This window comes from Hyaena hyaena, unplaced genomic scaffold, assembly GCF_003009895.1.
Source record: "Hyaena hyaena isolate Hyena2069 unplaced genomic scaffold, ASM300989v1 scaffold_24, whole genome shotgun sequence".
Taxonomy (NCBI): Eukaryota; Metazoa; Chordata; class Mammalia; order Carnivora; family Hyaenidae; genus Hyaena; species Hyaena hyaena.
Window position 1 is genome coordinate 1,074,138 of NW_024080656.1, and position 15,640 is coordinate 1,089,777.

The 15,640-nt window shown below is 45.0% G+C and overlaps 1 protein-coding gene across 1 annotated transcript in view; it reads left to right on the top strand.

Moving 5' to 3' along the window:
* NWD2 (NACHT and WD repeat domain containing 2) overlaps positions 1-12,722 on the top strand; it is a 181,931-nt gene extending 169,209 nt beyond the window's left edge. Inside the window, exons 6-7 of the mRNA XM_039226959.1 lie at positions 2,201-2,790; positions 7,132-12,722. Coding sequence (XP_039082890.1) covers positions 2,201-2,790; positions 7,132-11,064 — 4,523 coding nt within the window. The 3' untranslated portion in view covers positions 11,065-12,722. The remainder of the gene's footprint in view (positions 1-2,200; positions 2,791-7,131) is intronic.
* The last annotated feature ends 2,918 nt before the right edge of the window (positions 12,723-15,640 follow it).

The window sequence follows — 15,640 nt, forward strand, 5'->3', positions numbered from 1 at the left end:
CACTGGTGACTATAAACATATCTTTTTTACTTGAGTCATCGCTTTTGGTTGATTGCTATCACTACTGCAAACATTATCATGAGAGTTCCACGAAAAGGCACCATTTAAAAATATAGTTCCAAGGGGCACCTGGGTGGCTCAGTCGAGTCGGTTAAGCGTCCGACTTTGGCTCAGGTCATGATCTCACAATCCGTGGGTTTGAGCCCCGCATCGGGCTCTGTGCTGACAGCTCAGAGCCTGGAGCCTGCTTCGGATTCTGTGTCTCCCTCTCCTCTCTGGCCCTCCCCTGCTCACATTTCTCTCTCTCTCTCTCTCTCTCTCTCTCTGTCTCTCTCTCTCTCTCAGAAGTAAATAAAACATTAAAAAAAATTAAAACAAAATAGAACAACAGGGGTGCCTGGATAGCTCAGTGAGTTAAGCATTCGACTCTTGATTTCAGCTTAGGTCATGATCTCACAGCTGTGTAACTGAGCCCAATGCAGGGCTCAAACTCCTGAACTGTTAGATCATGACCTGAGGCAAAGTTAGATGCTTAACCGACTGAGCCACCCAGGCACCCCACAATATTTTCAGTTTCTGGCCACCCCCGCCCTGCATATTCAGGGACCACCCCAAACCCCAGTTCTTCCATCAGATCACAGCCTAGTGGTCACCACTTTAAGGAAGCCTTCCCTGACTTCTCTAAGTAGGGTAGCCCTCCTAATTGTTCACTCTTGTTGCACCATATTATTCTCCTTCACAAGACTAAAACAATCATAAGACTTTTATTTTTGGGACTCAACGATTCATGTCCACCAACCTCTGCTAGACTGTAAACGCCATAATGGCTTTTTCTCTCAGCATTGTCCGTGTTCCCTCACCACTGTATCCTGAGCAACTCAGCGTGCCTGGCTCATAGTAAATGCTCAGTTAAGAGCAACTGGATGAAGAAAAGCAGGGGAGGGTGGAGAAAGAGTGAGCTTTAAAAGATTGCTTGCCTTGGGGCGCCTGGGTGGCTTAGTCGGTTAAGCGTCCGACTTTCACTTAGGTCATGATCTCGCGGTTTGTGGATTCGTGGATTCGGTCGGGCTCTGTGCTGACTGCCAGCTCAGAATCGCGCCTATTTCAGAGTCTGTGTCTCCCTCTCTCTCTGACCCTCCCCTGCTCACGCTGTCTCTCTCTCTCTCCTAGAAATAAATAAAAATATTTAAAAAAAAATTGCTTGCCTTAAAGTTCATTGCCATTGGTTCAATTATTTCATGTCTTTTTATGTTTCCTCCCTAAAATCATGCACAAGTGATGTTTTTGTCATGCATGGTTTTAAAAGTTGCTATGGGGCCTCAATGATTTATAGTGTGTATTTACTTGTGTGTAAGCATATTGTAAGCCACAACCTGGTTTATCTTCAAATAAATAAATTTACACACTAAGTCCTTTTTCTGTATCTGCTCCAATGGATGTAATGGAATTTAACAGTGATATGGATAATTCAGATTGATCAATAATCAGAACATGATTATATGTTGAACATGTTCTTATATTACTATTTACACATACCCATCTGGGGTACAATGCACCCCAAACACAATGGTGAGGCCGCATTATAAAGGAGAGACTGACATGGAAAAAGTAAACTAGATACGTCACTTAGCCTCTTCCTCATTCTTGCCTGGCTCCAGTTGGTCCCTGCTCTTTGTTATTAGAACCCCTTTAGTCAGAGAGAAGCTGAACAGCGACTTAAAAGAATCAACTATAAACTTGGTACACTTCCTTTTTCATGTTTACGTTCAACCTCTCTGACTGGGAAGGAAATTAAATAATTTTAAGTAAAACCCTCATTGTCCTGGTTTCCCAGCTGTTTTTTTTTTTTTTTTTAATACTTTTTTTTTTAAAGAGAGAGAGAGAGGGCACATAAACACATGTGTGCACGTAGGGAAGGGGCAGAGAGAGAGAGAGAGAGAGTGCAGAGCCCAATGTAAGGCTTGAACTCACCAACTATGAGACCATGACCTGAGCTGAAGTCAGATGTTTAACCGACTGAGCCACCCAGGCACCCCAGCTGTATAGGAAAAGACAGATAGGAAATTAAGGAGTTAAGACACTAATCTACAGATGACTCTGCTACACACTGCAAGCAAAATAGTCTCCCACCAGCACCTAGAGAGGTAAGTACACCACTCCTTTGCTCTAGACAATCAAGCCATGCCATATTTTCTTTCAGCGATAGAGGACGAATTTGACTTTGCTCTAGGAAAGCAAACTCCAGCATTCCTAAAGAAGTGTGTCTGCTACATTCGGAAAATTGCTAACATTGAACGTTTTGTGAAAATCCCAGAGATGGGAAAATACATGGATATAACTGGCCCAGAACCAAGGATTATGCGGGACGCAGAAGCCCAAGAGAAGCTGATAAAACTCAGGGATGAATTTATTCCTACTATTGTTGCTTCATCTAATCTGAGAGTGTACACGTCGGTTACTCATTGTGACATGAAACTGGGATACTCCCAAGAAATCGAAAATCATTACATAGAAGGACTTGGTAAGCAATTTTATGAGGACATGATCGATATAATTCAGGCAACCGTTCAACAGAATTTTGACACCGAAACTGACACGCTCTATGATGAAATCCTTCAGCATTCGTCATTATGTAAGACGTACGCCTCCTTCTACGAGTACAAATGTGAATCTCTCAACATAGTGCATAAATATGTTCTTCCAAGCAAAACCGGGCCCATCAACCCTCTCGTCGTATACGGTGGACCATGTACCGGGAAGACCCTCCTGCTAGCTGAAGTGGCAAAGAAGGTAAGAGCCTATTCCTTCACCTGCTTGTTTATAAAAATCTTTTGCTTTGCAGAAAAGATAAATTGATCAAAGTCATTTCCACTTTCTGTGCACTGTTATTTGTCTTTGTGGAATGGATGCTTCCATGTCTCTCTTATATCAGTGTAATGGTTAGAGTGAGAGAATAACGGACATGGGGTGCAGTTAGAGAACAGCTTTATTTTCTTTCTCTCTTTGGTTAAACTCATGTTGTGGAGCTCATTCACATTTGAACAGAAACCAGGGCAGATCTCACAGCTCCTCTCAGCCCTCTCACCACAGACGAGCCCTCCAATCGCTCTGGACACTGAGTCATGCTCAGTTCAGCAATTAAATATGCCCAATCTAAGATGATACTTAAAATCTGAGTTTAGATTTCTCTCCCGCAGCTGGGACACACTGTAAGCCTGGCACCTGCAGTGGGAAGTGGGGACGTGACCCTCCTCCCCTGCTTTCGCCACATAGTTCTTCTTCCTCTCCATCCCTAGCCCTAAGCATGTGACCCCTGTAGGTCTGTGGCTCCTATAGGGCTGTGGTTTCAGGGATACAGGAAAGGTAAGGTGGCGAGAAAGTTCTTATGTGACTAGTACTGCTTCCACCCTCTCTGGTCCTGGCAGGTGTTTAGAAAGCCGCCTCCTATTTCTTCTGAGGCCTTTTCCTAGTTTCCTGGATGTCCTTTCCCTCCCACATCCCCTGACTCACTGGGCATCTTACCTACATTTCCGTAAACACAGGATGATGCATTTTTCTTTCCAGGTGGTCACTTTCATGGCTCCTGGACACACAACCACACTCTTCTAGTACATTTGTGCCAAGGTCCACAGCCCAGCAAGCTCCCTTAGACAGGACCGGGGCAAACAGAACCAGCAAAACAGTCTGTCAGCTCCGTCTTGCCGGTGACCCACGGGAAACACTCGGGTACTTTTCGCCCTGTGAAACCCCAGTGCCAGTACAGCAGCTCTCCATCCCTCCTCCATTCAAGCAGCGAGCCAGCCTCGTCAGGCAACCTCCATGTTTCCTGGGTGTCTGATGACATCTGTCTCCCCAGTTCTGGGGGACACCCTCCAAGTGGTTCATCACAGCTCCTTTCCCTGGTCGAGCAGGAAGGACATCTCTCAGCCCTCCCCTTTGGGACTGGGTGGTCGTAGATATGACCCCCAGCACCCTAATGCTTTTCTTGGCCTCTTGAAATGCCTCTTTAGGCTGAAGGTGAGTAGTCCACTAAAGGTAGCAAAACTGGTTTTCACAAGTCCCTTACAAATCTCGCATGATGGTCTGGAACCTCACTCTGGAATGTGGTGTCCATTGTCTTGGCATGTCAGTCTAAACTGGATGAAACTAGTTCCGTTTTAAGCTTCTGTTGCACTTGCTACCTGAGTCGGATGGTCTACATTATCCTGGCACTGCCTCTGCGACACTATACTGTTCCACCTGTGGTTACTCTCCCAAGAACACAGCTTCCTTTAACTTCACAAACACTCCTGTCGTCTATCACATGCTACACAATCTCAGGTACGTCATCTTGCAGACAAGAGCAGGGACAGTTGTGTTGCAACTTATATCAAGATTAGGTTCCTGAATCAGCGCACCGGCAAAACTTGGGTGTATAAGCTTACTCTTGAAAAGTCCTTAGGAGGAGCACCTGGGTGGCTCAGTGATTTAAGTGCCTAACTCTTGATTTGGGCTCGGGACACGATCTCAGATGAGATGGAGCCCTGAGGCAGGGTCCCACTGACAGCGTGGAGCCTGCTAAGGGTTCTCTTCCTCCCTCTCCCAGCTCACGTGCGTGTACACACCCTGCCTCTCAAGCCCTCTCTCAAAATAAATAAACATTTAAAAAAAAAAAAAGCCCTTAGGAAAGTTAATTTACCATTTCTTAATATGCCAAGCCCAGCTGCTGGTTTTTCTTCTAGCATTAAGTGACATAGTTGTCTTCTCATTGAACACCAGAAGCAGTGGCGGGCTTACACTGAAGAGCCATGTTGCATCAAAGTAAGTCTTGTGTGTGTGTATGTTTGAATACTAATTTGTATGTGAACCTTCAAACTTGAGAGTTGTTCCAAGTAGCAAGACAGCAACCCTACGAGGAGCACACAGGAGATGAAATCAAAGGAGATAGCGTCCATGTACACCAATTCACATTCACTTGAGGGCTTTTTTCCTCTGAAGAGAGAGGGGTGAGGTGGGTGAAGGGGCAAATGTTATTGGACTTGACCATATTAAACGTTCATGAGACGCAACTGTGCATGCTGTAGCCCAGGAGGTAAAGAACCGTGGGGGATGTGCTGATGTGCCTGTAGAGATAAATAGTGGCCTCCCCTCTCCCCCGGGGGGGCAGAGTGTGGCGACAGTTGAGTTGGTCACCTTGATATGTGTTTTGTTTTGTTTTTAATGTTTATTTATTTTTGAGAGACAGAGACACAGAGCACGAGTGGGGGAGGGGCAGAGAGAGAGGGAGACACAGAATCTGAAAACAGGCTTCAGACTCTGAGCTGTCTGCACAGAGCCCGATGTGGGGCTTGAACCCATGAACCACAAGACCATGACCTGAGCCAAAGTCAGATGCTTAACTGACTGCCACCCAGGCATCCCGAGAAATGCTCTTCTAAGCCCTCACTCTTCTGGATATTTTGTCCAACCACCAGTGTGTTTACTCACAGTCCAGAACCCTCGTCCCACAAAAAGCCTCACCTGTTTCTAGGTCCACTGCCTTCTGCTCCACTCGCCTCTCTACTGGGGAATATCTGTCCTGCCAATGACAACCTGTGCTCTCTTTGTGACGTCATGTCCCTTGTCAGGATGCAGACAGACATCTTGTGTTTATCTCGAGATTATCTCCTACGTCCCAGACATTTCCACAGACATACTTCAACAGTGCATTACCGGGATGAGAGAGGACAGTGCACATAACTATCATAAGCAATCCATGCAGGGACAAAATATTGTGTTCTGTCTCTGATTTGCCACTGAAGGCCAGTTGTAGTAGGATGGCCGGATTATCTTCCTCCATATCAACTTCAAAGGTTGGGGCTAAACAATAAACTGCTTCTTTTCCTGAATAGCTCATTCTGAAACTGACATCCATACTTTTTCCTAAACTTAGTCACACCTTAACCTGACCTGTATCCTTTTCTCCCACTAAGTTTATTTATTTATTTTGAGACAGAGAAAAAGGGCGCAAGTGGGCGAGGGGCAGAGAGAGAGGGAGAGAGAGAATCCCATGCAGGCTCCCCACTGTCACTGCAGCGCCCACAGAGCTGGGTGTAGAGCTCTAACTCATAAACTATGAGGTCATGATCTGAGCTGAAGCCGGGTGCTTAACTGACTGAGCCACCCAGGCGCCCTGAACTATAGATCTTGAGGTGCCAAGCTTCATAAACTCACTTCCTCATTTATAAAATGTGTCCTTTCCTAAAGAGTATCCTTGGTGAATTCCAAGGAATGCTAAAAGATATTATTTCCCTAAAAATAGACTTTGGAATGTGTTTTACACTTTGTTCGTATCCCTTCTTGTCCTTGCCTTTCCAGACAGAGAAATACTAAACTTAGCAGCCCTCTTATATATGTTATCTCAACTCTACAATTTGAAGATAAAAAAATAACAACTCCAGCTTTGTCTCTTGGAGAGGTAATTTTAAGACTGATAACTGACTGTTTTTATATGGCAAGCTGTTTTAAAAATACAAAATTTAACAAAATTTTAGCCAGCAGTATATAGATTTTTATGACAATGATAAAGAATCCTAAAGATGACCCTGTATCTCTGAATCATATAAGATTATATTCAGTATTTTAGTATTATTTTTACTGCATTCTAATTAACTAGGAGTTTGATCAGCTATGTGTGATCTCAATTAATGAAAATATTTGACACAACATAATGTGTAAATCACGACTTAAACTATTCATTGAACAAATGCTAAGCACCTACTATGTGCCAACAACCATTCCAGGAAATAGGATTCCGTGATGAGAAACTGATCATACTAGATATGCTCATTTACTGTTTATGAAATCCTTTGTAACTTGCAGAATACAAGCTAAGTGCTGCCTTGCGACTGAATAATACTTTTATCACTATTTTATTGCCTGCAGTAGAGAGATCCTGAGGGTCTCCCCTGTAGATTTTAATGCATGAGTTTTGTGACAGCTCTTTGATCTTCTCAGAAGGTTGCCCCCATTTCCTGGTTCTAAGCCACTTTCTGCATGGTCAAGGTTACCAGCAGTCTGACCTCTGGAGAGAAGAAATGCTGTTGTGAGTGTTGCACACGTACACATGTGTGAATATATATTACCATTCTAACCACTGCCTTTATGTTTTAGGCTTATGGCTGGCTACATGAAGACACAGGACCCGAATCTGACCCAGTAGTCGTCGTGAGATTTCTAGGAACCACAGACATGAGTACTGACCTTAAGACTCTCCTTTTAAGCGTTTGTGAACAACTGGCAGTTAACTACCGATGTCTGGTTCAAAGCTACCCTAAGAAAATCCATGACCTTCGTGATTTATTTATAAACCTGTTGAATGAGTCTTCATTGGAGAGACCTCTAGTAATAATATTCGATGCCCTGGAGCAGCTCTCAGAGAGTGACGAGGCCAGGAAGCTCTGGTGGCTCCCAGCTCACCTTCCCCGCTTTGTTCGAATCATCCTGTCCACACTGCCCAACAGACACGGAATCTTACAGAAACTGAGGTGCCTTATCCACGAAGAAGCCAACTACATCGAGCTGATTCCCCGGGATAGGAAGATGTGCAGCCAGGTCCTGAAACACCAGCTGCTGCGGGTCAAAAGGAAGGTCACATCAGGCCAGCAGATTTACGTGAACAACGCGTTCTCCAAGTGCACGCTGCCCATGTTTGTGAACCTGACCTTCAGGGAGGTGAGACACTGGAGATCTCATAAAGACGTCGATGAATCCTCCCTCTGTGTCACCGTTCATGACAGTATAGAGCAGCTGTTCTGGTCCTTGGAAAAGAAGTGTGGTCAGAAACTGGTCTCCAGGGCTCTTGGTTACATCACCATGGCTAAAATGGGTCTGAGTGAAATGGAACTGGAGGATGTCTTGGCTCTAGACAACAGTGTTATGAACGAGCTCAATGAGAACGCTAGGCCCAGCAATCCCCTAAGAGTACCTTATCTGTACATCGCGAGGCTCAAAGAGGGTCTCAGTGGATACTTAATAGAAAGACACGTGAAGAACGTCACACTCCTCGTCTGGGCCAATAGACACCTGCAGCTCATAGCCCAGAAGTTGTATCTGCAGGATGACAGTGACCTGCGTGAAATGCACACCATCCTGGCAGATTACTTCCTGGGAGTCTGGTCAGGGGGCAGGAGGAAAGCTTTCTGCCTTGAAGACCCCTATTTGAACGGCTGCCTTGACTTGGAGAGCAGAAGCCTGCTGGAGGAAGAAAAGCACTTCATGGAGCAGGCCTCCTTTGACAGGCAGGCTCCAGACCAGCCCTGGGTTTTCCAGTGCAATCCCCTGGAGCCGGACATCTTTTTCGTCAATCATCGGAAAATGTCTGAGCTCTTGCATCACCTGACGAGGTGTGGAAAAACCGATGACCTGCTCTACGGAATCATCATGAACTTCAGCTGGCTTTACACCATGATCAAAATCGGCCAGTTCGACAAAGTGCTTTCAGACATTGAGCTGGCTTACAACTACTCGCAAGAGAAGGAGCTGAAGTTCCTGGCGAGCACTCTCCGTGGCATCAAAAACAAGGTCACGGCGTTTCCGGGCTCCCTTTCAGCAGAGCTTCAACAAAGACTGCTGCCTGTTGTGAGTTCCCTGCCCAAACTTAGACACCTCCTTTTAGAATGTGACAAAGACGGGCCCAAGTATTGCTCCATTGTGCCATTACATTCGTCCATGGATGTGACATATAGCCCGGAGCGTCTTCCCTTGTCATCTAGTCACCTGCATGTCACCGAGATTCTGCCCACCTGTAACCCCAGTACTGTCCTCGCAGCTTTAGAAAACGGTTCCATCAGCACATGGGATGTGGAAACTCGTCAACTGCTCAGGCAAATCACCACAGCCCAGTCTGTCATCCTGGGCATGAAACTCACCAGTGACGAGAAGTATCTTGTGGTGGCTACGACAAATAACACCTTGTTGGTTTATGACAATGTCAATTCTTGTCTTCTGTCTGAAGTGGAAATCAAAGGGACCAAGCACGGAAGCAGCTCCACCTACATCAATGGATTTACACTGTCTGTCAACCATGCCCTTGCATGGCTTGAAGCCAGCAAAGATGTCACTGTCATCGATCTGCTCTACGGATGGCCCCTTTACCAGTTCCACTGCTGGTATGAGGTGACCTGTGTCCAGTGCTCTCTGGATGGCATGTATGCTTTCTGTGGACAATACCTGAACACCACTACCATATTTCATTTAGGGAGTGGAGAAAAGTTATGTACGGTGACATCTGAATTTTCGGGCGGGTTTGTGAAGTTTCTTCTTATCTTGGACACGGCTCAAGAAATGGTAATGGTGGATAGTGAGGGAAGCCTTTCTGTATGGAATACTGAGGACATTTCCAATCCCCAGCTGACTGATGACTTTGATTGCAGAAGAGAAGACAGCGAGGTGGTCAGCATTGAACTTTCAGAGGACCAAAATGCGATTCTGATCTGTAAAGCCCTCAGCATCGAGCTCTTAGATACGGGCATGTGGAAGGTGGCTGAAAAGTTCAGAGCTAAGCACAATGAACGCTTTATATCTGCTGTGCTGTCCAAAAATGGAGACTGCATCATTGCGACCATGGAAAATACCTCAGCTGTGTTCTTTTGGAGGCGGGACACAGGGCAATGTATGGCAAGCTTACAGGAAATCTCAGGGACCATCGTCAAGTTGGTGAAATCTAGTCACCACAACATGCTGCTATCTTTATCAACCAGTGGTGTTCTTTCTATCTGGGATATAGATATAATCACAGCTATGTCCAACATAGATAAGACTGGGAAACCCATCCAGAGTCTGGTGTTACCTGCTAGAGGGGAAATCATTTATTCCCTCGATGGCTCTGATTGTGTCCATAAGTGGAACTTCAGCAGCGGGTTCCTTGAAGCAGTGTTTAAGCATGAAGGAATAGTCGAGCATTGCGTGTTGACATCCTCTGGCGATGTCATGGTGACCTCAGATGACAAAAGCAGCCAGTACGTCTGGCACACCAGCAGTGGCGAAAACCTCTTCCGAATCAACGGGCAGAGAATATCTCAGCTGCTGATTACACACAATGACCAGTTTGTGGTCTCTCTCTGTGAGGAAAATGCCTCCAGGGTTTGGAGACTGGCCACAGGCCACAGGGTCTGCAACATTTTGACCACTTTGCAGAACGCCTTTATAACTTCAGCCAATACCTTCGTGGTGGGAATGACCAAAAGCAAAGTGCTGGCGGTCAGTCTCTGGACGGGAAGCATCACCAAGAAATTTTGCTGTGAAGACGGCACGACCATTGTAAATTTTAAGTTGATCCCTGACTGTCCCGACATCATTGTGTTTATCACATCCGCCGAGACCGTGAATATCTGGAGTCTGACCGAGGAGGTGATCTGTCGCCGTGTGCAGCTTCCCAGCAACTTCTTGAAAAATCTGGAGGATTTCGAAATTTCTCCCAACGGAAAGCTGGGCATTATATCCAGGGGAGATGACAATATCAACGTACTGGATTTACACAGTGGTAAGTTGCGGGTGGTTCATGCCTCTGGGGTCATCTGGCGGCAAAGGCTGTCTCGAGATGGTCGCTACCTGGTATACATTTGTTTCCGAAACGGGGAGGAAGAGGATGAAAACGGTGTGATATCCAGTTTGATTGTAATGAGATTGGCCGACGGCAAAATCATCGGTGCTTGTTCCCTTTACAAAACGCCAACTTTTCTGGCCCTCTCACAGAGGCACCTGAACATCATAGTGGGCTTTGATGATGGGAGCATAGGGATATACACGGTGGTCGACCGCGTGGATGCTGCACTGAAAATCAAGATTGCCACATCGAACAGCAGGCAGATTTTCAACAGTGCGACCCAGGCATCCCGGCCTAAGTGCAGCAGTTATTGTTTCAAAGTGTCTGTGGACTGCTTATGGAGAGAGTCTACTGAGGTCTTTGCGAGGGACAGTCCCATCACGGTGAGCGACTCCACGGAGCTCAACGAGGCTACACCCTCCAAGAAACACAATCCCTGCTGTGACCGAGGGTGCTGCGCCCTGGAATCCAGGGGCCACAGCTATGCCCCCGACAACTGACAAAACACGCTTTCTGCTCAGCAGACTTGAACGATACACGTACATAAGGGGAAAAAAAAAAGTATCTTCTGGATCCCAAATGATAAACTACTCATTCCTTGAAAGACAGGAGAGACAGATGCGGGAGTTCTGGTGTTAACGTGCTCGTCAAAGGCACAGACAGTGAAACTGCTTTGGAGTTTGGTTGGGTTTTTTTTGTTTTTGTTTTTTTTTGGTCAAAGTTAATCCAGGAATGGAGTCTTGACCGAGAATTTCTCAAAATGGTGTTTAAACGGCTACATCAACTGGAAGTTAGTGGAGTATTTTTTAAATCAGCTGTGTGGGAAGAAGCAGTGGACCCACACCACGGGTTCGGATGAGAGGCTAGAACTATAAACAGACCGCTTGGACTGGGGTTAGTTCTACAGAAATTGTTCGGAGCTCGGAAAGTAACGATTGTGTGGCCATAAGTAAACAGAGCCTTAATCTCTCCTTACATTTTACAAGCCTGACAACTGTGTAAACCCAGTCTGCAGAGGGAAGGTCTAAAGGTGCAAAATAATGTAACAAAAGTGTCCCCGGTGTACTCCCAGAGTCCCAAAAGAAAGGCCATGAAATGTGAGGCCACAAACTACTGGGCACGAGCACTAAGTCAACCACTATCCTAGGGCTATGGAACATGCAGTCGGTCTTCATTAAGATACAACTGGGGCAGTTGCACGCCAAGGGCTTCTCTATCACGGAACATAACAATTTTTAAACTACTTCCTGGGCTGCAGAAGAACACGCTGAGTAAGGAACCACAATCTTCTCGTGTCTTTTTGAAATGCTGATTTGTGCTGGGTGTAAAGAGGAATTACAGAAAGGGCCTTACAGATTTGGTCAAGACCTCTGTTCATTCCCATCATTGTACTAACACAAGCCTGTGCTACTCAGTCGGTTGTATGGAAGCACACATGATTTCCTAAATCCCTGCGGTCAATCCTACCAGAAAGAAAGCTTTCTTGACATGCCGTCTACGAAATACTGATGACATTTGCCTTATTCTTACTCCTCCTCTTTCCTGTGTAAAACGCAGATAGATGACCAAATACTCGGGGACAAACTGAATATGCCTGTCTTTGTGCTAAAATACTCCATAAATCTTAAGGGTGTCCAGAAGTTCCTGATTGTCCCTGTTTGTAATCACTTTCTTACTTCTCCACACTGTATGTATGCTTCTCCCTGTCAGCCTTTTTCTGCTCGAGGGCTCTGGGGCTCTTTTATAATGTCATCCATTCAAAGAAGAAGCCGTGAAATGGTATCAAATACTTTTTAAACACGACTTCACTTATTTAAAAGAAAATAATCACATCTCCAAAGTGGGAAAGTGATTTTCTTCCTTTCATATCTTCCACGTGGCATGTCCTAGGATGACTGTGTGCAGGGTATCTGTCAGTAGCGGGGTCTGGTTTGGCTTGGAAGTGGCAGCAGTGACATGTGTCAGCAGAATAATAGCCAAGGGAATGATGTGCTGTCAGCACAGCTCTGCCACGAACTCACCGCGTATCCCTAGACAGATCTTTAGCCTCTCTGCTATACTGTTTGTGTAAATGGCAAAATAAAGGTAGTGATAGTTTCTGCTCTAGTCCTTATATCAGGGATCCTGGAGAGCAATGTGAGAAAAAAAAAAAAAAAAGGCAGGGACATCTTGATTATTTTTGCTGTGGGAGAAGCCAAGTGATCTAATCCACAGGGAATCCAAGCTCATTGCATTTCACTTTGGAAAGCAGTTTGACACGTAAGCATACAGAGATAGGATTCAGATATAAACATCCCACTCTGTGCTGAAAGACTTCTTTTCCGTATGTTCCTCCTGGTCTAGCTACTAGCCAGAAAGGGGGCGGCCCAGAGAAGGGCCAGCCCACCTAGAAATCACCTGAAGTTCATTATATGAGTCAACGCTTTTTTTTTTAAGTTCTTCTGAGTCAACACATTTCTATTCCTGTCATTATCAGTTGGACCCCCGTGCCACACATTTCTAAGAATTAAATGCCTAGATGGATTAAATGTAGTGTGTGAATATTCTATGTAACAGCCAATAGAGTTTAACAAGTGACTTGAATGATTTTTCCTACCTTGTTTGCAACTGATAGCTCATATTGAATGTTTTTATGTAAACTTTGTATTGTTGGGAAGAATTACCCAATCAGAGATTTATATTTTCATAAATGTTACATTTAGTTAAATTTTATTACAGAGTTGTTACACTAGAAAATTATTGCGGTCTTCAAACAATGTACAGTCTTGTGTATGTATCGTTTGTATGAATAAAAGATAAACTACTTAGATGTGTGTGGAGTTTTCTTCCCCAACTTTGGCAAGGGTAGAAATTGTCAGTAATAATTTTTAAAAAAATTTTTGTTTATTTTTGAGAGAGAGCATGCACACACGCATGTGTGCAAGCAAGAGAGAGGCAGTGAGAGAGGGAGACACAGAACCTAAAGCAGGCTCCAGGTTCTGAGCTGTCAGCACAGAGCCCGACTTGGGGCTCAAACTCAAGAACTGTGAGATCATGACCTGAGGTAAAGTTGGAAGCTTAACCGACTGAGCCACCCAGGTGCCCCTAGTAATAATTTTTCATGGTTACTGTACACCAAATGCTATTTTTGGAGGTTTGTATGTACTAAGCCATCGCCACAACAGCCTTATGATGTAGGTAGAGTTAGTATTCAAAATTCACAGATGTAAAAACCTAGAAACAGAGGTCCAGGGGGAGTAGCTGTCAATATACCAATCAATGTTTACTTTTCCAAAACACATAAAGTATAGCATTGAGTATCCAGTAGGCACTTACTCATAATGACCTATAACATATTTTCTGACTGGTGGAATAGACACCAGGCTAGGCTCTGAAGATCACTGGAAGTTTCTGAAAACTCCCAGTGACCACAATCATTGATGTACTCATTCAGCAAATAGTTATTGGTCGTGGCATTTTGAGGTTAGTAAAGTGGCCTGTGCCTTCTAGGACTTCAGTCTTTTTTTTTTCTTTTTTTTACATTTATTTATTTTTGAGAGACAAAGTGAGACAGGATGTGAGAGGAGGAGGGGCAGAGAGAGAAGGAGACACAGAATCCGAAGCAGGCTCCAAGCTCTGAGCAAACGTTCAGCACAGAGCCTGATGCAGGGCTCGAACCCACAAACCGTGAGATCATGACCTGAGACAAAGTTGGACGCTTAACCGACTGAGCCACCCGGGTGCCCGGTAGGATTTCACAGTCTTAACAGGAAAACAAAAAAGTTCTATGGGTAAGTGCAAGGACAGTGTGCTTCCTTCTGGGGCCTGGGGCAGAGGTGGGAAGGAGGACAGCCAAGGAGTTGTCCCACTCAGACACTGCCTCCCGGTGAGAGGACAGGGCCGAGGGGGAACCTTCCCAAATGTACCTTTTTTCCATTTCTTGCCTCTTGAAACTGAGAATCGCCTCTCGCACACACATAGACACACACTCACAAAAAAAATAAAAAAAAGTTTAAACAGGTTAGCAATGAAGAGCTTAAGCGATGATAACTAGGAAATAATCAGAGGAAACTCTGTATCTAGTCTCATGAAGCAGTCGTTCTCAGAGAAACTGAAAATCAAGGCATTAGGGAAAAAATTGAAGAAACTATCTATTGGGTTTCATCTTCATGTAGCTGAGACGTTTCTGTTTAGGATTTACCTGCCTCGAGGGGCACCTGGGTGCCTCAGTCGGCTGGGTGTCTCACGATTTCTGCTCAGGTGGTGATCTCATGGTTCGTGAGACTGAGCCCCATGTCAGGCTCTGCACTGAGCATGGAGCCCACTTGGGATTCTCTCTCTCCCTCTCTCTGCCTCTCCCTCGCTCATGCTCGTGTGCTCTCTCTCAAAATAAATGAATAGACATTAAAAAAAATTTACCCCCTCTCAAAATCTCTCCTTAATTCCACTACCCATGGTGGGAATTCCTACTTGGGTTCTAATCTAAATCCTTTAGGCTGAAGGTTAAACCTGCTCTTTCAGTTTTAAGAAAACGTACAGGAGTTGACCATCATTGTTTGCATAAAAGCATTTCATATACATGGAGTTTGCCGTTCAACAAACTTAAGCATCTTCTTTCCCAAGGTCAAGGACACAACAAATACTTTGCGTTTGCTTTGTCCGAGGCATTATGCTTCTGCCCTAGGATGATTTGAAAAGGAGTCCTGCACAACCCCTTCCCTCCAGAATCCTACAACCTAAAGGAGACACAACTAAATTAGATGTGAGACAGGCTGTGATAAAGTGAAAGGCAGGTGTTGACAATATACCGCAGAAGAGCAATGAACTCAAACTGGGATTCAAAAAGGATGGCCATGAGGAGGTGACAGCAGAGGCCTGAAGGATAAACAGGACTTAGCTGTCAGAAAGTCAAAAAGACATTTCAGGGGAAGGAATCTGCGTGAGCAAAAGAAGGGAAACAGGAAGAGTCAACATATATTGTGGGTGACTTCAGATGCTATGTTGGCTTTTTAAACTTTACTCTGGAGGCGCCTCTCTGGTTCATTAGGTAGGGCATGCAACTCGTAATCTAGGGGTTGTGAGTTCAAGCCCCATGTT